Raw genomic sequence first — 25,117 nt, 5'->3', positions numbered from 1 at the left:
CCAGCTCCTAGGCTGGGTTAGAGCAGGAGGGAATCAGAATTCTGGAATGGTTTGGATTGGAAGGGTCATGAAGCTTGTCTGGCTCCATCCCCTGCCATGGCAGGGACACCTTCCACTGTCCCAGGCTGCTCCCAGCCCCATCCAGCCTGGCCTTGGGCACCGCCAGGGATCCAGGGGCAGCCACAGCTCCGGAGTTGTCACTGTAGGGACACTGTAGGGGTGTGCTGCCTGGGGAGCTGGAGCTCTCTGTTTTGGGGGACAGGGTCAGAAGGGATAATGGGGACTTGTTTATTCTTGTGGCTCTCCCCAGCTGAGGGAGGTACTGGCAGAGGAGGCTGCAGAGTTGGTTTAGGGACCATTGACTTCGCTTTCTAGCAGGAGTTACAGTGAACTTGTCAGCAATACACACGTTAAAATAGTGAGTTGTAATTTCTAATAAACAATTTTAACAATAACAGAAAAGTTGTATGAGAAATCTTCAGTACTTTGCTCCATTTGCACAGCAGATTTTGTTTCCTTAGTCAGAGAAAAGTGGTGTGTCCTCATCCAGGTCTTTCCACACTTGGTTCTTTCTTTCCTGGAGCACATCCTGCGACAGGTACTGTTGGCACAGGTGCCTCAGGCAGTTTTTGTGGAGGCTGGGTTTTCATGCTGCTGGGTTCTCCTGCTGGTGGCCAATCCACTTGTCCAGGTGGGAGCCCAGCCCTGGCCAGGCTGGGGGTGTCCAACCCTTCTGCTGGAAGCACTGGGACAGGGAGGACCATGGAGGAGGCAGAGGGACCACAGGGGCTGAGGCTCTCGGGGTAACCTGTGCCAGTTCCTCTCAGTGAGGAATTCCAGCTGGGCTCTCCCCAGACAAGGTGAGGCTGCTCTTTGCCCTGATGCTGCTGGAGTTCTCCTTCTCCCATCCACCCACCCATGAGCCTTCTCCTTTCCAGGAAAGCAGGGTGGGCCATTGCCCGCTGGTGCCAAGCCCGGCTCTCCCCACTCACTGCTTTCCCTGCTTCCTCCATGGCAAACACAGCCTCTGCTGGCCCCCTTGGGCCGTGTCCATGTTCAACTCCCTTTCAAAGGAAATCTTGGAACCACCTGCTGCGTTTCCTGTAGCCCCAGCTCCCTGCTTCAGCCCTGCTCTCCCAAGGCTGCTGCCAGAGGTGGGATAAGCTCAGTGCTCCTGGGGGTGTTTGAGACCTGAAGACCTCAAGAGCCCTGATGTGGGTCACCGAGGTGGTTGGGACAGCAGGAGGGGGATGAGAGGTGGAGGAAGAGGGATGGTTTTAGAATGGAGGAGTTTGGAGTGGTTTTTTTTGCTTTGGGTAAGAGCCCAGCATGCTCCAGGACCAAGTGCTGCAGAGCCAAGGCTCGGCTCAGCTCCCTCCATCCCTCCAAGGGGACTGGGGAAATGGGACTGCAGCCCTGCCATGGAGGGATCAGCCCTGTCACCCCTCTGGAGGCTGCAGGAGGCAGCTCTTGGTGCTCTCTGGCTTTGGATGAGCTTTTGGAGATGCTGGATGAGCTGGGGAATCTTCCCTTGCATTGGGGCCGGTCCAGGTGCTTGTGTGCAGGTGCCAGGGTGGCACCGTGTCCTGTGGGGGTTGTACCAACACCCGTGGATTGGGAGCCTGCAGGGGATGGGGGCTGGAGAGTGGGAATGCCCAGCAGCTGGGGGTGGGGTTGATATGGGAACTGCCTGGCTCAGCCCCCAGCCCTGGCTGGATGTGGAGGGCCAAGAGTCAGGACTGGCTGTGTCCTGGGCTGGGCTCAGCAATCCCAAACTCAAAGAGGAGGAGCACTGGGACCCCCTGGGAGCTGATGGGTGCAGGGGAGGAGCTGGGATGGGCTCAGATCTCATGGGGTCTCTGTAGGAGCTGAGCCAAATGAAAATGAAGGCTCCAGGTTGAGAAGCAGGAACACATCCCCTTGGGACTACCTTGGGTGCCCATGGAGGCTGGCAGCTGCAGAGCCCCTGGAGGTGCTGTGGGTGCAGGATGAGCAGGAGACTTTGCTGGACTCTGGCAGTGGCCAAGCCCTGCTCCACCTGGCTCCAGGCCCACCCTGTCCAGGCCCACCCTGGTTCAAAGGGGCCAGACCTGTGCTGGAGTACAAGGCTTTATTCCATCCTCCCTGGGAGCCTCATGCCTGTGGCAGCCCAGGCTGCCACTGTGTAAATCCCCCCAGGCTTAGTAGGATACAGAGAGTACAGGGAGAGTTGAAAAAGGGGGCTGTGCCCACCCAGTGTCCATGGGCTGAGCCAGCTGGGCCCTGCTCTGCCCTGCCTGAACCCACCTTTGGCCTCTGGAGTGGCTCCATCACATCACCCAAGGGCTGGTTTGGTCCCTCCAAGGTCTTGCTGTGACCATGGGGCTCTCCCAGAGCTGGAATCCTGCAGGGATTGCCAGGGCTGGAGGTGTGAGGAAGTGGGGACTGTGCTGTCCATGAGGGCTGGGCGGGACGAAATCCACACAGGAAGAGCTCCTGGTCCTGTGCAGCCTGGCTCAGTCACCACGTGCCCCAGTGCCACGTGCTGGGTGTGGTGCCAGGACTGGTGACTGCTGCGGTGTCACGGTCCTGCCCTTTGCCCTCCCTGCAACCACCAGTGCTGTTGTCCCAGGCTTTCATCTCCCAAACTGAAACGCCTTCATTCCCTTCCAGAGGCGGACACTGCACCCATCCCCACAACGTGTGCCCCAGGGGTGCCAGCCCTGTGTCCCAGGGTGCTTCCAGCCCCAGGTCCTGGCATCCACAGCCCTGCTCAAGGTGGGGTCAGACTCATGGGTTTCACCCTGCCATGGGGACACGCTGTCTTGCAGTGGCAGGTGTGGCCCTGGTGCCTTTCCTGCTGCAGGGAGCCGTTGGGAGGTTCTGTGCCACCAGGGCTAGGATGTCCCTCCTCGTGCATGTCCCCTGTAGGCCCTCGGAGACCCTTCCTGGTTCACAGCTGCCTCCCACGTGGAGGGTGGCACGGAGCACAGCAGGGCCCTGTGGGCAGCCACCCCTGTGCCCTTCTTGGCTCATCCCTCACCACAAAGGACAAGGCAGCCATAAGAGCCCTGCGCCACCCCGGGCCATTGGCCGCTGTCCAGGGGCCAGGTGGGAGCGGAGGGGGTGTCACAGGTCGAGCTGAAAGGCCCCAAAGTAACTGGCTGCTGCGTCACTGGAGTCGATGGCCAAGGAGGAGACGGAGACGAAGAGCTCGTCCCCAGCCTTGAGCTCAAAGAGACCCCCCTGGTAGAACGCGTGGAGCCCGTAGTCAGCCTCGGGCGCCCAGCACTTGGTGCCCATGCCCTTGAGCAGCAGCACGGGCGGGCTGTGGGCCGGCTGCCACTGGATGCACTGCACGAGCTGAGGGCCCGAGTCGCGGCCGGCACCGCGGGAGCGGAAGTAGATCTGCGAGTACACAGGAAGTTGCCCCTCCGAGGTGTTGAAGTAGCTCCGAGAGGCCTCTGCAGGAAAGGGACAGATGCTGTAAGAACAGTGTGGGGACACCCGGCCCCATGCCAGCAGGGCAGAAAATGCCCCACTGACCCACCAGAGCAAAAGATTATCGAGGGATGGAAATGTCTCGTCAGTCATCAACCAACACATCTGTGTGTGCCATGGCCCTGTTTCCCCAGCCTCTGGACAAATGAACGTGGCTGTCCCCCGGCCCATTCCCAGAACTTGTGCTTGTCATGGCGAGTGATAATCCTGGCTCTCCCCTCTCCTGCCCAGCTTACAGCACCGGAGTTTGCCGCAGGAGTGACTGCCCCCCCCCACCCCCTGCTGGCCTCCCAGGATCCTGGTTCCCATGGATCCCAGCTCCCTGGACCACAGCTCCTGTGGATCCCAGCTCCCTGGATCACAACTCCCATGGATCCCAGCTCCCTGGACCTGTCGTGGGGACAGGACATTTTCATGCTCATTATCCCAATTGTGGTTTCTGTTCCCTGTCCTCAGTTTGTTTTGTCTTCCTTCCCCCCCCCCCGGCTGGCTGCTGGCTTGCTGCTTGGCTTGCTTGCTGCTTTTGCTTGCTGCTGGCTGCCTGCTTTGCTGGCTCTGTTTTCCTCTCTTTTTTTCTCTGCTTTTCGCTGGTTTGCTTTTTTGCCATTTTTTTCCTTTTCCCCGGTTTCCGTTGTTCCCTCCCCCCCCCCCCCCCCCCGAAGACATCGGACCTACTCCGGGCAGGAGCTCCCCCGGGGTCTGCGAAAGAAGCTCCGTACCCTCTGCGGCGAAGAGAGATACAGCTCAACCCCCTTAGACTGGTGAAAACATCTGTGGTCATCTTGGGCTATTTCTCTTGTGCTGGGGAGTGTTTTTTGTTGTTCCTTAATAAACAAGTTTTTTCCACTTCCCCTCTGAAGGAATTCCTCCCGAACCCGGTGGTGGGGGGAAGTTGCGGAGGGTTTGGTTTCCTATAAGGGGCTCCTTTGGAGGTGTTTTCCCCTAATTTGTCCTAAACCAGGACAGGACCACAGTTCCCGTGGGTCACAGCTCCAGTGGGTCACAGCTCCCATGGATCAGGTCTGTCCCAGGAGGGACTCACCCTTCACCACGCTCCTGCGGATGATGTCCTCGGTCACCTGTACCACAGAGAAGAGAGAATTCCCTGGTTAAATGTGACACGGGGGTTCCCCATGCCTGAGTTCCTACTCCAAGCCTCCATCACGTTCCCTGTCACGCTGTCTCTGGGCCCCACCACCTCCTTGCTGTGAAGGGCTTGAGTCCCACTCCCACCTTGAACCATCCTGGCTATTCCTCCCTCCCACTGGTCTGGTGAGGTGTGCTCTAGTGAGGCACGGGGACAACCAGGAGCTCTCCCATCCTCCCCTGGTCCCGGGCTCACCGTGGCCACATAGGCTTTGTCCTGGCCAGCTTGAGGCAGGCCTGGCTGCTGCTCAGCTTCTCCAGGCTGGAGCCCTCAGGCTGCTGATTGAGCACCTGCAGACACCGCAGCTCCTCCACATTGCCCGCAGCCTGGGATTTCAGCTGGGATGGAAACAGAGTGATGGCAAACTGGGACAGAGCAAGGGAGCAGCCTGGATCCTTCTGGGATGTGAGCAGGGGCAGCTGCCTTCAGCACGGCTCCTCCAGCACCTGGGCACTCAGAGAACAACCAGGATATTGGGATCAGCTCAGCCTCTAGATCCACAGGACAGCCAGGATCCGCAGGATCCATAGGACCAGTACGATCCTATGAGGTCATATTGAAAGGACTGGGTTCATCTCTGCCCTTCAGGTCCCCCGGCCGGCCCTGCCCCCGGCCATTCCCAGCGGGAGGGCTGCGGGAGGGCTCGCAGGCTGTTCCTGCGCACACTGGCACCGGCACCACCGGGTGCTGCCAAGGCAGGGAATCCCCCCCGGGATGGGGCTGCTCCCTTGGAATGCCCGCGGCGGGTGCGTGTCCGGGCAGGGCCGCCCGCGCAGCTCCTCCGGTCTGACTGCGGCGTGTGCCCGTCCGCGGAACCGGGGCCAGCCCGGCGCGGGAAGCTGCTGGAGAGGCTCTAGGAAAAGCCACGGAGATGTTCCGAGGGCGGGAGCCGCTCTGCCCTGGAGACAGGCTGGGAGAGCTGGGGGTGTTCACCTGGAGAAGGCTCCAGGGAGAGCTCAGAGCCCCTTCCAAGGCCTAAAGGGGCTGCAGGAAATTTACTCCCTACTCCAACCACAGATCCAGTGACCGGCCGCTGAAATTAGCCCAAATTGTTCCACTACAGTAGTTTTCTCCTCCCTCCGGCACTTCCCTGGGGCTGAATCTCCCCATTCCCCGCCTCTCCGCGCCTTTCATGTAAATCCCTCACATCGGGACCCCATGTGACCCAGGAATGGAGACAAAGCCCGAAAGAGGGCCGGAACCCACTACGAAGGATCCTCCGCTGGATCCAGACGGGCTATTTATTCCCCCTGCATCCGTGGCAGGGCTTTTCCTTCTTCCCCGTTTCTGGTGTGTTTGGATCTCCTCCCTGGCTTTCACTGCCGCTCCTGAGGGGCTGTTTGGCAGCTGCTGAAAAGAAGGGCAGCAGTGAGTTTGTCAAGAAACAAGAACATAGGCAGCTGACTGTGCTTGGCAAGGAGCAGCTGCTGCATTCTTGCAATTGCCTTGAGTGCGCACAGAAGCCCGCTGCTCTGCTGCTTCGTTTTTCGCATTCAGTCAATTGCACAGGATTGAAGCTGAGGCAGGCTGTTCAGCTTTGCTGCTTTTCAGCATCTCATCTGCCCTTCTGCTCTGTGACAGCTCTCGAGGTTTCCTGCCTGCGCCAGACGGCAACGTGCCCGCTAGTACCCAGAGCTGGGCAGAGTGGGCAGAGAGCACGCTCATATGCCAGCAGTTTGCGGCTTGCCCTGGAAAGTGCAGTGTCCTTGGAATGTGCAGCAAATCCAATTTCTTGGCAAGTCCGGGGGAAGTGAGCAGTGCAGGTACACTTTCTCCTTGAGAAATGGAGTGGCAAAGCTTTTGGCTAAGATGTAGGCGACTAGAGAGGCAGAATACGGAGCTCCGGCGCTGGCCGAAAAGAAGTGCCGCTTCCCGGCGTCTTTCGGCAGAAGCGGCGATCCGCAGAGCACCGCTGCCGCTCCGGTCATCTGTGCGCCAAGTAGCCGCTTCTTCGCCTCCGGCAGCCAGAGATCGCGGTAGCTTGCATAGGCGAAGAACGAAGCCGCGAAGAAGCCGGCTTGTGCGCGAAGCTTGCAGACAGCTGCAGGACGGTGGGTGCCGCTCTCCTGCCTGTTGAATTCACTCTGGGCATGCGAGTGGAAGGTGTTCCAGGACAACTTTCCTGGGTTTTGACGTAGTCCTGCTGCATCCCTCCTTGGAAATTCTTGCTGCTCCCCGGAGGCTCTGAGATGCAGAGAACACGATGGCAGCTGCTGAAAAGAAGGGCAGCAGTGAGTTTGTCAAGAAACAAGAACATAGGCAGCTGCCTGTGCTTGGCAAGGAGCAGCTGCTGCATTCTTGCACTTGCCTTCCTTCAGTGCGCACAGAAGCCCGCTGCTCTGCTGCTTGGTTTTTCCGCATTCAGTCAATTGCACAGGATTGAAGCTGGGGCAGGCTGTTCAGCTTTGCTGCTTTTCAGCATCTCAGCTGCCCTTCTGCTCTGTGACAGTTCTCGAGGTTTCTTGCCTTCGCCAGGCTGCAACGTGCCCGCTACTACCCAGAGCTGGGCAGGAGTGGGCAGAGAGCACGCTCATCTGCCAGCAGTTTGCGGCTTGCCCAGGAAAGTGCAGTGTCCTTGGAATGTGCAGCAAATCCAATTTCTTGGCAAGTCCGGGGGAAGTGAGCAGTGCAGGTACACTTTCACCTTGAGAAATGGAGTGGAAAAGCTTTTGGCTAAGATGTAGGCGACTAGAGAGGCAGAATACGGAGCTCCGGCGCTGGCCGAAAAGAAGTGCCGCTTCCCGGCGTCTTTCGGCAGAAGCGGCGATCCGCAGAGCACCGCTGCCGCTCCGGTCATCTGTGCGCCAAGTAGCCGCTTCTTCGCCTCCGGCAGCCAGAGATCGCGGTAGCTTGCAAGAGGCGAAGAATAAAGCTGCGAAGAAGGCGGCTTGTGCGCGAAGCTTGCAGACTGCTGCAGGACGGTGGCTGCCGCTCTCCTGCCTGTTGAATTCACTCTGGGCATGCGAGTGGAAGGTGTTCCAGGACAACTTTCCTGGGTTTTGACGTAGTCCTGCTGCATCCCTCCTTGGAAATTCTTGCTGCTCCCCGGAGGCTCCGAGATGCAGAGAACACGATGGCAGCTGCTGAAAAGAAGGGCAGCAGTGAGTTTGTCAAGAAACAAGAACATAGGCAGCTGCCTGTGCTTGGCAAGGAGCAGCTGCTGTATTCTTGCACTTGCATTCATTGCGCACAGAAGCCCGCCGCTCTGCTGCTTGGTTTTTCCGCATTCAGTCAATTGCACAGGATTGAAGCTGGGGCAGGCTGTTCAGCTTGGCTGCTTTTCAGCATCTCAGCTGCCCTTCTGCTCTGTGACAGCTCTCCAGGTTTCTTGCCTTCTCCAGGCTGCAACGTGCCCGCTAGTACCCAGAGCTGGGCAGGAGTGGGCAGAGAGCACGCTCATCTGCCAGCAGTTTGCGGCTTGCCCAGGAAAGTGCAGTGTCCTTGCAATGTGCAGCAATTCCAATTTCTTGGCAAGTCCGGGGGAAGTGAGCAGTGCAGGTACACTTTCTCCTTGAAAAATGGAGTGGCAAAGCTTTTCGCTAAGATGTAGGCGACTAGAGAGGCAGAATACGCAGCTCCGGCGCTGGCCGAAAAGTGCCGCTTCCCGGCGTCTTTCGGCAAAAGCGGCGCTCCGCAGAGCACCGCTGCCGCTCCGGTCATCTGTGCGCGAAGTAGCCGCTTCTTCGCCTCCGGCAGCCGGAGATCGCGGTAGCTTGCATAGGCGAAGAACGAAGCCGCGAAGAAGCCGGCTTGTGCGCGAAGCTCGCAGACAGCTGCAGGACGGTGGCTGCCGCTCTCCTGCCTGTTGAATTCACTCTGGGCATGCCAATAGGAGGTGTTCCAGGACAACTTTCCTGGGTTTTGACGTAGTCCTGCTGCATCCCTCCTTGGAAATTCTTGCTGCTCCCCGGAGGCTCCGAGATGCAGAGAACACGATGGCAGCTGCTGAAAAGAAGGGCAGCAGTGAGTTTGTCAAGAAACAAGAACATAGGCAGCTGCCTGTGCTTGGCAAGGAGCAGCTGCTGCATTCTTGCACTTGCCTTCCTTCAGTGCGCACAGAAGCCCGCTGCTCTGCTGCTTGGTTTTTCCGCATTCAGTCAATTGCACAGGATTGCAGCTGAGCCAGGCTGTTCAGCTTGGCTGCTTTTCAGCATCTCAGCTGCTTTCTGCTCTGTGACAGCTCTCCAGGTTTCTTGCCTTCGCCAGGCTGCAACGTGCCCGCTACTACCCAGAGCTGGGCAGGAGTGGGCAGAGAGCACGCTCATCTGCCAGCAGTTTGCGGCTTGCCCAGGAAAGTGCAGTGTCCTTGGAATGTGCAGCAAATCCAATTTCTTGGCAAGTCCGGGGGAAGTGAGCAGTGCTGGTACACTTTCACCTTGAGAAATGGAGTTGGAAGGCTTTTCGCTAAGATGTAGGCGACTAGAGAGGCAGAATACGGAGCTCCGGCGCTGGCCGAAGGGAAGTGCCGCTTCCCGGCGTCTTTCGGCAAAAGCGGCGCTCCGGAGCGCACCGCTGCCGCTCCAGTCATCTGTGCGCGAAGTAGCCGCTTCTTGGCCTCCGGCAGCCGGAGATTGCGGTAGCTTGCATAGGCGAAGAACGAAGCCACGAAGAAGCCGGCTTGTGCGCGAAGCTCGCAGACTGCTGCAGGACGGTGGCTGCCGCTCTCCTGCCTGTTGAATTCACTTCTGGCATGCGAGTGGAAGGTGTTCCAGGACAACTTTCCTGGGTTTTGACGTAGTCCTGCTGCATCCCTCCTTGGAAATTCTTGCTGCTCCCCGGAGGCTCCGAGATGCAGAGAACACGATGGCAGCTGCTGAAAAGAAGGGCAGCAGTGAGTTTGTCAAGAAACAAGAACATAGGCAGCTGCCTGTGCTTGGCAAGGAGCAGCTGCTGCATTCTTGCACTTGCCTTCCTTCAGTGCGCACAGAAGCCCGCTGCTCTGCTGCTTGGTTTTTCCGCATTCAGTCAATTGCACAGGATTGAAGCTGGGGCAGGCTGTTCAGCTTTGCTGCTTTTTAGCATCTCAGCTGCCCTTCTGCTCTGTGACAGCTCTCCAGGTTTCTTGCCTTCGCCAGGCTGCAACGTGCCCGCTACTACCCAGAGCTGGGCAGGAGTGGGCAGAGAGCACGCTCATCTGCCAGCAGTTTGCGGCTTGCCCAGGAAAGTGCAGTGTCCTTGGAATGTGCAGCAAATCCAATTTCTTGGCAAGTCCGGGGGAAGTGAGCAGTGCAGGTACACTTTCACCTTGAGAAATGGAGTGGAAAAGCTTTTGGCTAAGATGTAGGCGACTAGAGAGGCAGAATACGGAGCTCCGGCGCTGGCCGAAAAGAAGTGCCGCTTCCCGGCGTCTTTCGGCAGAAGCGGCGATCCGCAGAGCACCGCTGCCGCTCCGGTCATCTGTGCGCCAAGTAGCCGCTTCTTCGCCTCCGGCAGCCAGAGATCGCGGTAGCTTGCAAGAGGCGAAGAATAAAGCTGCGAAGAAGCCGGCTTGTGCGCGAAGCTTGCAGACTGCTGCAGGACGGTGGCTGCCGCTCTCCTGCCTGTTGAATTCACTCTGGGCATGCGAGTGGAAGGTGTTCCAGGACAACTTTCCTGGGTTTTGACGTAGTCCTGCTGCATCCCTCCTTGGAAATTCTTGCTGCTCCCCGGAGGCTCCGAGATGCAGAGAACACGATGGCAGCTGCTGAAAAGAAGGGCAGCAGTGAGTTTGTCAAGAAACAAGAACATAGGCAGCTGCCTGTGCTTGGCAAGGAGCAGCTGCTGTATTCTTGCACTTGCCTTCATTGCGCACAGAAGCCGGCCGCTCTGCTGCTTGGTTTTTCCGCATTCAGTCAATTGCACAGGATTGAAGCTGGGGCAGGCTGTTCAGCTTGGCTGCTTTTCAGCATCTCAGCTGCTTTCTGCTCTGTGACAGCTCTCCAGGTTTCTTGCCTTCGCCAGGCTGCAACGTGCCCGCTAGTACCCAGAGCTGGGCAGGAGTGGGCAGAGAGCACGCTCATCTGCCAGCAGTTTGCGGCTTGCCCAGGAAAGTGCAGTGTCCTTGGAATGTGCAGCAAATCCAATTTCTTGGCAAGTCCGGGGGAAGTGAGCAGTGCTGGTACACTTTCACCTTGAGAAATGGAGTTGGAAGGCTTTTCGCTAAGATGTAGGCGACTAGAGAGGCAGAATACGGAGCTCCGGCGCTGGCCGAAGGGAAGTGCCGCTTGCCGGCGTCTTTCGGCAAAAGCGGCGCTCCGGAGCGCACCGCTGCCGCTCCGGTCATCTGTGCGCGAAGTAGCCGCTTCTTGGCCTCCGACAGCCGGAGATCGCGGTAGCTTGCATAGGCGAAGAACGAAGCCGCGAAGAAGCCGGCTTGTGCGCGAAGCTCGCAGACAGCTGCAGGACGGTGGCTGCTGCTCTCCTGCCTGTTGAATTCACTCTGGGCATGCGAGTGGAAGGTGTTCCAGGACAACTTTCCTGGGTTTTGACGTAGTCCTGCTGCATCCCTCCTTGGAAATTCTTGCTGCTCCCCGGAGGCTCCGAGATGCAGAGAACACGATGGCAGCTGCTGAAAAGAAGGGCAGCAGTGAGTTTGTCAAGAAACAAGAACATAGGCAGCTGCCTGTGCTTGGCAAGGAGCAGCTGCTGCATTCTTGCACTTGCCTTCCTTCAGTGCGCATAGAAGACCGCTGCTCTGCTGCTTGGCTTTCCCGCATTCAGTCAATTACACAGGATTGAAGCTGGGGCAGGCTGTTCAGCTTTGCTGCTTTTCAGCATCTCATCTGCCCTTCTGCTCTGTGACAGCTCTCCAGGTTTCTTGCCTTCTCCAGGCTGCAACGTGCCCGCTACTACCCAGAGCTGGGCAGGAGTGGGCAGAGAGCACGCTCATCTGCCAGCAGTTTGCGGCTTGCCCTGGAAAGTGCAGTGTCCTTGGAATGTGCAGCAAATCCAATTTCTTGGCAAGTCCGGGGGAAGTGAGCAGTGCAGGTACACTTTCTCCTTGAAAAATGGAGTGGCAAAGCTTTTCGCTAAGATGTAGGCGACTAGAGAGGCAGAATACGCACCTCCGGCGCTGGCCGAAGGGAAGTGCCGCTTGCCGGCGTCTTTCGGCAAAAGCGGCGCTCCGGAGCGCACCGCTGCCGCTCCAGTCATCTGTGCGCGAAGTAGCCGCTTCTTCGCCTCCGGCAGCCGGAGATCGCGGTAGCTTGCATAGGCGAAGAACGAAGCCGCGAAGAAGCCGGCTTGTGCGCGAAGCTCGCAGACAGCTGCAGGACGGTGGCTGCCGCTCTCCTGCCTGTTGAATTCACTCTGGGCATGCGAGTGGAAGGTGTTCCAGGACAACTTTCCTGGGTTTTGACGTAGTCCTGCTGCATCCCTCCTTGGAAATTCTTGCTGCTCCCCGGAGGCTCCGAGATGCAGAGAACACGATGGCAGCTGCTGAAAAGAAGGGCAGCAGTGAGTTTGTCAAGAAACAAGAATATAGGCAGCTGCCTGTGCTTGGCAAGGAGCAGCTGCTGCATTCTTGCACTTGCCTTCCTTCAGTGCGCACAGAAGCCCGCTGCTCTGCTGCTTGGTTTTTCTGCTTTCAGTCAATTGCACAGGATTGAAGCTGGGGCAGGCTGTTCAGCTTGGCTGCTTTTCAGCATCTCAGCTGCCCTTCTGCTCTGTGACAGCTCTCCAGGTTTCTTGCCTTCGCCAGGCTGCAACGTGCCCGCTACTACCCAGAGCTGGGCAGGAGTGGGCAGAGAGCACGCTCATCTGCCAGCAGTTTGCGGCTTGCCCAGGAAAGTGCAGTGTCCTTGCAATGTGCAGCAAATCCAATTTTTTGGCAAGTCCGGGGGAAGTGAGCAGTGCAGGTACACTTTCACCTTGAGAAATGGAGTTGGAAAGCTTTTCGCTAAGATATAGGCGACTAGAGAGGCAGAATACGGAGCTCCGGCGCTGGCCGAAGGGAAGTGCCGCTTCCCGGTGTCTTTCGGCAAAAGCGGCGCTCCGGAGCGCACCGCTGCCGCTCCAGTCATCTGTGCGCCAAGTAGCCGCTTCTTGGCCTCCGACAGCCGGAGATCGCGGTAGCTTGCATAGGCGAAGAACGAAGCGGCGAAGAAGCCGGCTTGTGCGCGAAGCTCGCAGACAGCTGCAGGACGGTGGCTGCCGCTCTCCTGCCTGTTGAATTCACTTCTGGCATGCCAGTGGAAGGTGTTCCAGGACAACTTTCCTGGGTTTTGACGTAGTCCTGCTGCATCCCTCCTTGGAAATTCTTGCTGCTCCCCGGAGGCTCCGAGATGCAGAGAACACGATGGCAGCTGCTGAAAAGAAGGGCAGCAGTGAGTTTGTCAAGGAACAAGAATATAGGCAGCTGTCTGGGCTTGGCAAGGAGCAGCTGCTGCATTCTTGCACTTGCCTTCCTTCAGTGCACACAGAAGCCCGCTGCTCTGCTGCTTCGTTTTCCGCATTCAGTCAATTGCACAGGATTGAAGCTGGGGCAGGCTGTTCAGCTTTGCTGCTTTTCAGCATCTCAGCTGCCCTTCTGCTCTGTGACAGCTCTCCAGGTTTCTTGCCTTCGCCAGGCTGCAACGTGCCCGCTAGTACCCAGAGCTGGGCAGGAGTGGGCAGAGAGCACGCTCATCTGCCAGCAGTTTGCGGCTTGCCCAGGAAAGTGCAGTGTCCTTGGAATGTGCAGCAAATCCAATTTCTTGGCAAGTCCGGGGGAAGTGAGCAGTGCAGGTACACTTTCACCTTGAGAAATGGAGTGGAAAATCTTATCGCTAAGATGTAGGCGACTAGAGAGGCAGAATACATAGCCCCGGCGCTTGCCGAAAAGAAGTGCCGCTTCCTGGCGTCTTTCGGCAAAAGCGGCGCTCCGTAGAGCACCGCTGCCGCTCCAGTCATCTGTACGCCAAGTAGCCGCTTCTTCGCCTCCGGCAGACAGAGATCGCGGTAGCTTGCAAGAGGCGAAGAATAAAGCTGCGAAGAAGGCGGCTTGTGCGCGAAGCTTGCAGACTGCTGCAGGACGGTGGCTGCCGCTCTCCTGCCTGTTGAATTCACTCTGGGCATGCGAGTGGAAGGTGTTCCAGGACAACTTTCCTGGGTTTTGACGTAGTCCTGCTGCATCCCTCCTTGGAAATTCTTGCTGCTCCCCGGAGGCTCCGAGATGCAGAGAACACGATGGCAGCTGCTGAAAAGAAGGGCAGCAGTGAGTTTGTCAAGAAACAAGAACATAGGCAGCTGCCTGTGCTTGGCAAGGAGCAGCTGCTGTATTCTTGCACTTGCCTTCATTGCGCACAGAAGCCCGCCGCTCTGCTGCTTGGTTTTTCCGCATTCAGTCAATTGCACAGGATTGAAGCTGGGGCAGGCTGTTCAGCTTTGCTGCTTTTCAGCATCTCAGCTGCCCTTCTGCTCTGTGACAGCTCTCCAGGTTTCTTGCCTTCGCCAGGCTGCAACGTGCCCGCTACTACCCAGAGCTGGGCAGGAGTGGGCAGAGAGCACGCTCATCTGCCAGCAGTTTGCGGCTTGCCCAGGAAAGTGCAGTGTCCTTGCAATGTGCAGCAAATCCAATTTCTTGGCAAGTCCGGGGGAAGTGAGCAGTGCTGGTACACTTTCACCTTGAGAAATGGAGTGGCAAAGCTTTTGGCTAAGATGTAGGCGACTAGAGAGGCAGAATACGCAGCTCCGGCGCTGGCCGAAAAGTGCCGCTTCCCGGCGTCTTTAAGCAGAAGCGGCGCTCCGGTGGTCACCGCTGCCGCTCCAGTCAGCTATGCGCCAAAAAGCCGCTTCTTCGCCTCCGGCAGCCAGAGATCGCGGTAGCTTGCAAGAGGCGAAGAATAAAGCTGCGAAGAAGCCGGCTTGTGCGCGAAGCTCGCAGACTGCTGCAGGACGGTGGCTGCCGCTCTCCTGCCTGTTGAATTCACTTCTGGCATGCGAGTGGAAGGTGTTCCAGGACAACTTTCCTGGGTTTTGACGTAGTCCTGCTGCATCCCTCCTTGGAAATTCTTGCTGCTCCCCGGAGGCTCCGAGATGCAGAGAACACGATGGCAGCTGCTGAAAAGAAGGGCAGCAGTGAGTTTGTCAAGAAACAAGAATATAGGCAGCTGCCTGTGCTTGACAAGGAGCAGCTGCTGCATTCTTGCAATTTCCTGCAGTGCGCACAGAAGCCCGCTGCTCTGCTGCTTGGTTTTTCCGCATTCAGTCAATTGCACAGGATTGAAGCTGGGGCAGGCTGTTCAGCTTGGCTGCTTTTCAGCATCTCAGCTGCCCTTCTCCTCTGTGACAGCTCTCCAGGTTTCTTGCCTTCTCCAGGCTGCAACGTGCCCGCTACTACCCAGAGCTGGGCAGGAGTGGGCAGAGAGCACGCTCATCTGCCAGCAGTTTGCGGCTTGCCCTGGAAAGTGCAGTGTCCTTGGAATGTGCAGCAAATCCAATTTCATGGCAAGTCCGGGGGAAGTGAGCAGTGCAGGTACACTTTCACCTTGAGAAATGGAGTTGGAAAGCTTTTCGCTAAGATGTAGGCGACTAGAGAGGCAGAATACGCAGCTCCGGCGCTGGCCGAAGGGAAGTGCCGCTTCCCGGTGTCTTTCGGCAAAAGCGGCGCTCCGGAGCGCACCGCTGCCGCTCCAGTCATCTGTGCGCCAAGTAGCCGCTTCTTGGCCTCCGACAGCCGGAGATCGCGGTAGCTTGCATAGGCGAAGAACGAAGCGGCGAAGAAGCCGGCTTGTGCGCGAAGCTCGCAGACAGCTGCAGGACGGTGGCTGCTGCTCTCCTGCCTCTTGAATTCACTCCTGGCATGCCAATGGGAGGTGTTCCAGGACAACTTTCCTGGGTTTTGACATAGTCGTCAGGCATCCCTCCTTGGAAATTCTTGCTGCTCCCCGGAGACTCCGAGATGCAGAGAACACGATGGCAGCTGCTGAAAAGAAGGGCAGCAGTGAGTTTGTCAAGAAACAAGAACATAGGCAGCTGCCTGTGCTTGGCAAGGAGCAGCTGCTGTATTCTTGCAATTGCCTTCATTGCGCACAGAAGCCCGCCGCTCTGCTGCTTGGTTTTTCCGCATTCAGTCAATTGCACAGGATTGAAGCTGAGCCAGGCTGTTCAGCTTTGCTGCTTTTCAGCATCTCAGCTGCCCTTCTGCTCTGTGACAGCTCTCCAGGTTTCTTGCCTTCGCCAGGCTGCAACGTGCCCGCTAGTACCCAGAGCTGGGCAGGAGTGGGCAGAGAGCACGCTCATCTGCCAGCAGTTTGCGGCTTGCCCAGGAAAGTGCAGTGTCCTTGCAATGTGCAGCAAATCCAATTTCTTGGCAAGTCCGGGGGAAGTGAGCAGTGCAGGTACACTTTCTCCTTGAAAAATGGAGTTGCAAAGCTTTTCGCTAAGATGTAGACGACTAGAGAGGCAGAATACGGAGCTCCGGCGCTGGCCGAAAAGTGCCGCTTCCCGACGTCTTTAAGCAGAAGCGGCGCTCCGCAGAGCACCGCTGCCGCTCCGGTCATCTGTGCGCCAAGTAGCCGCTTCTTCGCCTCCGGCAGCCAGAGATCGCGGTAGCTTGCAAGAGGCGAAGAATAAAGCTGCGAAGAAGCCGGCTTGTGCGCGAAGCTTGCAGACTGCTGCAGGACGGTGGCTGCCGCTCTCCTGCCTGTTGAATTCACTCTGGGCATGCGAGTGGAAGGTGTTCCAGGACAACTTTCCTGGGTTTTGACGTAGTCCTGCTGCATCCCTCCTTGGAAATTCTTGCTGCTCCCCGGAGGCTCCGAGATGCAGAGAACACGATGGCAGCTGCTGAAAAGAAGGGCAGCAGTGAGTTTGTCAAGGAACAAGAATATAGGCAGCTGCCTGTGCTTGGCAAGGAGCAGCTGCTGCATTCTTGCAATTTCCTGCAGTGCGCACAGAAGCCCGCTGCTCTGCTGCTTGGTTTTTCCGCATTCAGTCAATTGCACAGGATTGAAGCTGGGGCAGGCTGTTCAGCTTTGCTGCTTTTCAGCATCTCAGCTGCCCTTCTGCTCTGTGACAGCTCTCCAGGTTTTTTGCCTTCGCCAGGCTGGAATGTGCCCGCTACTACCCAGAGCTGGGCAGTGAAATGAACAGGGCTAATGCCTTTATTAATGTTCAGCTTCTTATTAAAAAGATCAGCTGGGCAGGGGGCTCGACGCAGAGCTCGCCCCCGCAGTCGTAGCTTTCCCAGGCAGCCAGAAGGAAGGCGGCGTGCAGAGTCGGTCACTGGAGTCCCGAGCAGCAGCTGTCCTTTCTCCTTCCGTGGCACACCGGTGGCCCGAGGATGAGGAGGCGTGGTGTGCAGAGTCTGTTGCTGAAGTCCAGAACAACAGCTGTCCCCGCTCCTTCCATGGTGGCAGCACCAGGGCTCTCTGTCTCTATCTCCCTGCTTCTCAGAGCCTAATATAGTCTGTTCTCTCTTAGGTGATGGCGACGGTTAAAAGCCAGTCAGGGGATGTGTTTCCCTCTTCCTCAGCTAGGGCATTTATCTAGACTCCTCTATTGTGTTCAGTTTTTGATTTATATTCATTTTTACCTCCTAAAAATACTCCCATGATCCTAAGGGGTTTTTATTTGCATGTTAGTCCCAGAATGGCAGCGTGGAGGGGTGGGAGGCCAGGTAGTTTAGAGAAAACAAACAGAGCAATTAGCTAATTAGCATTTCAATATCGGTACTTAGCTAGACTTAGTTGTTTTCTTTTAGTGTTGCTATGGGAACTAGGAAAGCCCTGCCCGTGTCTCTGGGGAACACCTGGAAACTGTTCATAACAAATCCCTCCTCTACTTCTTTGATCGGGCTTAAGCCCGCATCAACTTACAGTCTTTGGCTTTTGAGGGCTAACTTCTTTTGGCATTTGTATGCTTTTACTCAGGCCTGAGGGTAATTCTAGTGTTCTTTAGAAACCAAGGGTTTTTTTTTTTTTTTTTTTTTTTTAGGTAACTCCTTTGGCTAAAGGACACATAGTCTTATTAAACAATTACCAAGTACTTAAACCTTTTCTATGGTACTTTAACTCAGAAACAGTTATTAACACCTTACTGTATATCAGCCTCTAGCAAGTCTTCTTTAAAGTTAATTTTAAGTCCTCTGGTTTCTTAATTACTGTCCATGCACAAGAGGAGGCGGGTGACACTGTTGGGTCTGGTCTGGCGTCTGGGGGTGGCACTGGTCCTTTGACTCTGGTGACGTGGGTCCAGCCTTTTTCTTAGGTCCATACCGCAGTGTGTGTGGTGAGTAGTACCTGGAAAGGTCCTTCGAATTTGGGGGTTAATGGAGTGGTAGTGTACCAGGACTTTATCAATACCCAATTCCCAAGACTGATGTGGGCATTGGTGTCCAGAGGGGAAGTTTGGGAGAGATACCCCTTCTTTCGGAGGCCTTCTAGGGATTTTCCTATGACCTCTAAATATTTCTGAGTTGCTGCCTCCCCTTCCAGATAATCTGCTGTACTGAAAGGGGTGATTAAAAAAAAAAGGAGTCCAAACATTATTTCATAGGGAGAGACCCCTGTGTCAGACCAAGGTCTGGTTCTGATGCGCAAGAGAGCGAGAGGTAAACACCTGAGCCAATTCATCTTTGTTTCTTCAATTAATTTAGTTCACACATTTTTAAGAGTTCTATTCATCCTTTCCACCCTTCTAGAGCTTTGAGGATGCCATGGGGTGTGCAACCTCCACCTTATCCCCAGGGCTTTTGTTACTTGATGTAAAGTTTGAGCGACAAAATGTGGACCTTGGTCCAAGTCAATGTTATTGACTAGCCCATATCGTGGTATGATGTTTTCTAAGATTATTCTTGCAACTTCCTGCAGTTTCCTTTTTGGTTGGGAAAGCCTCCACCCAGTGAGTGAGGTGATCTACGATCACTAGTATATGTTTGTACTTTAATTTTCCCTTGCAGGATCAATTTTTGGGCTTCTTTTATCAGGATAGCTGCTGCTGCTGTGATTACTTTCCCACTTAAATACATTCTTAGGGCTTCTTTGAGCAACTCATTGATGTTCTTTGCTTGCCAATCCTCTATCTTTTCTGGTTTTTGTCTAATATCGGGTCAGGATTTGGTGGCAAACTAGACCTTTAAGAGGACTTGACCCTCTGGGCTATCTGGGTCTCTATTTGAATATAACTGGAAATTTCGTTTTAGTTGGTTAAGCCAAATTGCCGGGGTCTCATCCTTCTCCTGAGTACCATCAAAGGCCAATTTCGTGTTGCTTCCCCTAGGGATACTCTTTGATCCCTCTTATCATGAGGGACCTATAGTCTCTCATGTTTTGCCTACCTTCTTGTTGGCTGGGACTCCAGTTGGGGTCCACCAAGGGCATTCCCTGGTTCCCTGGGGGCCCCAATCCACCCTCTCTTTCCCATATCTTCACCCCTGCTGCTCAGATCATCTGGACCTTTCTCAGAAAGAACAGAATGCTTAGAATAGCTCAGGTCTCCCCAGGTACAAATACTCAGCCCTAGAAACTGGTCCAACTGGCTAGATATTCCAATGGGGTCTTCCACTAAATTTCTTAGCTCTTTCCCAAATCCCCAGACTTCAGAAGCTGCCAAAGGTGCATCCACAAACCTAACTCCCCCAGCTGCTCTACCCATAGGAACCCCTCTAAGGGGAAAGAGCCCCTCCACCCTTGGTGCTTTGGATTGGGTGCTACAATACGGCCCTTTTTCTAAGGCACCAAGCAGGGAAATAGTAGTGGAGAGAGACACTGGAGGCCAGGGGGCATGCCAGGTGATGAACCAACCCTGGGCAAAGGTGGCCTCAGCTCCCAAGTGGGAGGAGGCAAGGAAACTCCAGCTGGAGAAGGGGAAGAGGGAGTTGGGGAGATGGTTGAGGAAACTAAGGGAAGGGATGATGAAACAGAGGTGGGAAAATGGGGGAAGGGAATCAGGGACTTAATAGGAGGGGCTGAAGGACCAACTGGGGAAACTGTTGGGGAAGTAACAGGAGCAGAAGGGGACAGGCAATCGAGGGGGTCCCATTCCTTTATTTTTCTAGTCTCCCCCTCTCTATTCCCTTTGTCTTCCTCTCTATTTCTTTGTAACTTGTATATTCTCACAGTCTCATTATTTATAGAATTCTCCAGCCAGCAAGCTGCAAGAGATAGTTGTTCTATATCAAGGCCCTCTCTTCTGATTACACATCCACTGATCTTGGGTTCCATACCACGGCCACTCTCCCCGTAATTCTAACTTCGGCCATACTTCCTATACTGTAAAGTATCATCTTACTCTTGTCTAGATCCTTCATGATCTCCCGAGAATCCCATTAGTCTAACAGTTGCCCCAAGGGGCTGTTAGGGGGAATTCTCTTTGCTTTGGAAGGATTTGCTCTTTTTACTATAACCTCTTCCCATTTTCAGACCTCAAAAACAAAAAAAAATATATACCTTAAATGGTGCTTCTATCTAAAATGGAATATACTGACAGGCAGCTAAAGCGCATCTGACCCCTCCCAACTTCGTATTTTGAATCACTTGACTAAACTTAATCGCTTTTAACTAAATTCCCCTCGTGGCACTTTACATTGTCTCTTGGCCAGGACAATCACTAGTCATACTCTTATCGATTGTCTTCTGTTCTTTTTCTCTTTGGCCTAAGTTTTGAACTCCTTGATGGACTTTCTAGCCTTGTACCCCTGCTAAGTCCTGCCCAAACTCTTACTTGGCCTTTTGCCTAACCTTCTTACTAGGCTTGGGAAGCTTGGTCTCCCTGCCGAGGTAAGGTCGAACGTCTTGCCGAGCCTTACACTCGAACTCCGGCCAAGCCCCCTTGCCTGACTCTCCTACTAGGTTTGGGAAGCTTGGTCTCCCTGCCGAGGTAAGGTTGAACGTCCTGCCGAGCCTTACACTCGAACTCCGGCCAAGCCCCCTTGCCTGACCCTACTAGGCTTGGGAAGCTTGGTCTCCCTGCCGAGGTAAGGTCGAACGTCCTGCCGAGCCTTACACTCGAACTCCGGCCAAGCCCCCTTGCCTGACCCTACTAGGCTTGGGAAGCTTGGTCTCCCTGCCGAGGTAAGGTCGAACGTCCTGCCGAGCCTTACACTCGAACTCCGGCCAAGCCCCCTTGCCTGACCCTACTAGGCTTGGGAAGCTTGGTCTCCCTGCCGAGGTAAGGTCGAACGTCCTGCCGAGCCTTACACTCGAACTCTGGCCAAGCCCCCTTGCCTGACCCTACTAGGCTTGGGAAGCTTGGTCTCCCTGCCGAGGTAAGGTCGAACGTCCTGCCGAGCCTTACACTCGAACTCCGGCCAAGCCCCCTTGCCTGACCCTACTAGGCTTGGGAAGCTTGGTCTCCCTGCCGAGGTAAGGTCGAACGTCCTGCCGAGCCTTACACTCGAACTCCGGCCAAGTCCCCTTGCCTGACCCTACTAGGCTTGGGAAGCTTGGTCTCCCTGCCGAGGTAAGGTCGAACGTCCTGCCGAGCCTTACACTCGAACTCCGGCCAAGCCCCCTTGCCTGACTCTCCTACTAGGCTTGGGAAGCTTGGTCTCCCTGCCGAGGTAAGGTCGAACGTCCTGCCGAGCCTTACACTCGAACTCCGGCCAAGCCCCCTTGCCTGACCCTACTAGGCTTGGGAAGCTTGGTCTCCCTGCCGAGGTAAGGTCGAACGTCCTGCCGAGCCTTACACTCGAACTCCGGCCAAGCCCCCTTGCCTGACCCTACTAGGCTTGGGAAGCTTGGTCTCCCTGCCGAGGTAAGGTCGAACGTCCTGCCGAGCCTTACACTCGAACTCCGGCCAAGTCCCCTTGCCTGACCCTACTAGGCTTGGGAAGCTTGGTCTCCCTGCCGAGGTAAGGTCGAACGTCCTGCCGAGCCTTACACTCGAACTCTGGCCAAGCCCCGTTGCCTGACTCTCCTACTAGGCTTGGGAAGCTTGGTCTCCCTGCCGAGGTAAGGTCGAACGTCCTGCCGAGCCTTACACTCGAACTCCGGCCAAGCCCCCTTGCCTGACTCTCCTACTAGGCTTGGGAAGCTTGGTCTCCCTGCCGAGGTAAGGTCGAACGTCCTGCCGAGCCTTACACTCGAACTCCGGCCAAGCCCCCTTGCCTGACCCTACTAGGCTTGGGAAGCTTGGTCTCCCTGCCGAGGTAAGGTCGAACGTCCTGCCGAGCCTTACACTCGAACTCCGGCCAAGCCCCCTTGCCTGACCCTACTAGGCTTGGGAAGCTTGGTCTCCCTGCCGAGGTAAGGTCGAACGTCCTGCCGAGCCTTACACTCGAACTCTGGCCAAGCCCCCTTGCCTGACCCTACTAGGCTTGGGAAGCTTGGTCTCCCTGCCGAGGTAAGGTCGAATGTCCTGCCGAGCCTTACACTCGAACTCCGGCCAAGCCCCCTTGCCTGACCCTACTAGGCTTGGGAAGCTTGGTCTCCCTGCCGAGGTAAGGTCGAACGTCCTGCCGAGCCTTACACTCGAACTCCGGCCAAGTCCCCTTGCCTGACCCTACTAGGCTTGGGAAGCTTGGTCTCCCTGCCGAGGTAAGGTCGAACGTCCTGCCGAGCCTTACACTCGAACTCCGGCCAAGCCCCCTTGCCTGACTCTCCTACTAGGCTTGGGAAGCTTGGTCTCCCTGCCGAGGTAAGGTCGAACGTCCTGCCGAGCCTTACACTCGAACTCCGGCCAAGCCCCCTTGCCTGACCCTACTAGGCTTGGGAAGCTTGGTCTCCCTGCCGAGGTAAGGTCGAACGTCCTGCCGAGCCTTACACTCGAACTCCGGCCAAGCCCCCTTGCCTGACCCTACTAGGCTTGGGAAGCTTGGTCTCCCTGCCGAGGTAAGGTCGAACGTCCTGCCGAGCCTTACACTCCAACTCCGGCCAAGTCCCCTTGCCTGACCCTACTAGGCTTGGGAAGCTTGGTCTCCCTGCCGAGGTAAGGTCGAACGTCCTGCTGAGCCTTACACTCGAACTCTGGCCAAGCCCCGTTGCCTGACTCTCCTACTAGGCTTGGGAAGCTTGGTCTCCCTGCCGAGGTAAGGTCGAACGTCCTGCCGAGCCTTACACTCGAACTCCGGCCAAGCCCCCTTGCCTGACTCTCCTACTAGGCTTGGGAAGCTTGGTCTCCCTGCCGAGGTAAGGTCAAACGTCCTGCCGAGCCTTACACTCGAACTCTGGCCAAGCCCCCTTGCCTGACTCTCCTACTAGGCTTGGGAAGCTTGGTCTCCCTGCCGAGGTAAGGTCGAACGTCCTGCCGAGCCTTACACTCGAACTCCGGCCAAGCCCCCTTGCCTGACCCTACTAGGCTTGGGAAGCTTGGTCTCCCTGCCGAGGTAAGGTCGAACGTCCTGCCGAGCCTTACACTCGAACTCCGGCCAAGTCCCCTTGCCTGACCCTACTAGGCTTGGGAAGCTTGGTCTCCCTGCCAAGGTAAGGTCGAACGTCCTGCCGAGCCTTACACTTGAACTCCGGCCAAGCCCCCTTGCCTGACTCTCCTACTAGGCTTGGGAAGCTTGGTCTCCCTGCCGAGGTAAGGTCGAACGTCCTGCCGAGCCTTACACTCGAACTCCGGCCAAGCCCCCTTGCCTGACTCTCCTACTAGGCTTGGGAAGCTTGGTCTCCCTGCCGAGGTAAGGTCGAACGTCCTGCCGAGCCTTACACTCGAACTCCGGCCAAGCCCCCTTGCCTGACCCTACTAGGCTTGGGAAGCTTGGTCTCCCTGCCGAGGTAAGGTCGAACGTCCTGCCGAGCCTTACACTCGAACTCCGGCCAAGCCCCCTTGCCTGACCCTACTAGGCTTGGGAAGCTTGGTCTCCCTGCCGAGGTAAGGTCGAACGTCCTGCCGAGCCTTACACTCGAACTCCGGCCAAGTCCCCTTGCCTGACCCTACTAGGCTTGGGAAGCTTGGTCTCCCTGCCGAGGTAAGGTCGAACGTCCTGCCGAGCCTTACACTCGAACTCTGGCCAAGCCCCGTTGCCTGACTCTCCTACTAGGCTTGGGAAGCTTGGTCTCCCTGCCGAGGTAAGGTCGAACGTCCTGCCGAGCCTTACACTCGAACTCCGGCCAAGCCCCCTTGCCTGACTCTCCTACTAGGCTTGGGAAGCTTGGTCTCCCTGCCGAGGTAAGGTCGAACGTCCTGCCGAGCCTTACACTCGAACTCTGGCCAAGCCCCCTTGCCTGACTCTCCTACTAGGCTTGGGAAGCTTGGTCTCCCTGCCGAGGTAAGGTCGAACGTCCTGCCGAGCCTTACACTCGAACTCCGGCCAAGCCCCCTTGCCTGACTCTCCTACTAGGCTTGGGAAGCTTGGTCTCCCTGCCGAGGTAAGGTCGAACGTCCTGCCGAGCCTTACACTCGAACTCCGGCCAAGCCCCCTTGCCTGACCCTACTAGGCTTGGGAAGCTTGGTCTCCCTGCCGAGGTAAGGTCGAACGTCCTGCCGAGCCTTACACTCGAACTCTGGCCAAGCCCCCTTGCCTGACCCTACTAGGCTTGGGAAGCTTGGTCTCCCTGCCGAGGTAAGGTCGAACGTCCTGCCGAGCCTTACACTCGAACTCCGGCCAAGCCCCCTTGCCTGACCCTACTAGGCTTGGGAAGCTTGGTCTCCCTGCCGAGGTAAGGTCGAACGTCCTGCCGAGCCTTACACTCGAACTCCGGCCAAGTCCCCTTGCCTGACCCTACTAGGCTTGGGAAGCTTGGTCTCCCTGCCGAGGTAAGGTCGAACGTCCTGCCGAGCCTTACACTCGAACTCCGGCCAAGCCCCCTTGCCTGACTCTCCTACTAGGCTTGGGAAGCTTGGTCTCCCTGCCGAGGTAAGGTCGAACGTCCTGCCGAGCCTTACACTCGAACTCCGGCCAAGCCCCCTTGCCTGACCCTACTAGGCTTGGGAAGCTTGGTCTCCCTGCCGAGGTAAGGTCGAACGTCCTGCCGAGCCTTACACTCGAACTCCGGCCAAGCCCCCTTGCCTGACCCTACTAGGCTTGGGAAGCTTGGTCTCCCTGCCGAGGTAAGGTCGAACGTCCTGCCGAGCCTTACACTCGAACTCCGGCCAAGTCCCCTTGCCTGACCCTACTAGGCTTGGGAAGCTTGGTCTCCCTGCCGAGGTAAGGTCGAACGTCCTGCCGAGCCTTACACTCGAACTCTGGCCAAGCCCCGTTGCCTGACTCTCCTACTAGGCTTGGGAAGCTTGGTCTCCCTGCCGAGGTAAGGTCGAACGTCCTGCCGAGCCTTACACTCGAACTCCGGCCAAGCCCCCTTGCCTGACTCTCCTACTAGGCTTGGGAAGCTTGGTCTCCCTGCCGAGGTAAGGTCAAACGTCCTGCCGAGCCTTACACTCGAACTCTGGCCAAGCCCCCTTGCCTGACTCTCCTACTAGGCTTGGGAAGCTTGGTCTCCCTGCCGAGGTAAGGTCGAACGTCCTGCCGAGCCTTACACTCGAACTCCGGCCAAGCCCCCTTGCCTGACTCTCCTACTAGGCTTGGGAAGCTTGGTCTCCCTGCCGAGGTAAGGTCGAACGTCCTGCCGAGCCTTACACTCGAACTCCGGCCAAGCCCCCTTGCCTGACTCTCCTACTAGGCTTGGGAAGCTTGGTCTCCCTGCCGAG

The 25,117-nt window shown here is 56.6% G+C and overlaps 1 protein-coding gene across 1 annotated transcript; it reads right to left on the bottom strand.

The window, feature by feature from the left end:
* Positions 1–3,108: 3,108 nt before the first annotated feature.
* Positions 3,109–10,411, bottom strand: LOC128814562 (uncharacterized). Its single transcript, XM_053990506.1, is given in 5 exon segments — positions 3,109–3,635; positions 4,523–4,559; positions 4,823–4,842; positions 4,845–4,992; positions 10,406–10,411. Coding segments are annotated over 5 exon segments (738 nt in total).
* Between the last annotated feature and the right edge of the window lie 14,706 nt (positions 10,412–25,117).

This window comes from Vidua macroura, chromosome 14 (assembly GCF_024509145.1).
Source record: "Vidua macroura isolate BioBank_ID:100142 chromosome 14, ASM2450914v1, whole genome shotgun sequence".
NCBI lineage: Eukaryota > Metazoa > Chordata > Aves > Passeriformes > Viduidae > Vidua > Vidua macroura.
Note: the sequence above shows the minus strand (reverse complement) of the source record. Positions and strands in the feature narration are given on the sequence as shown.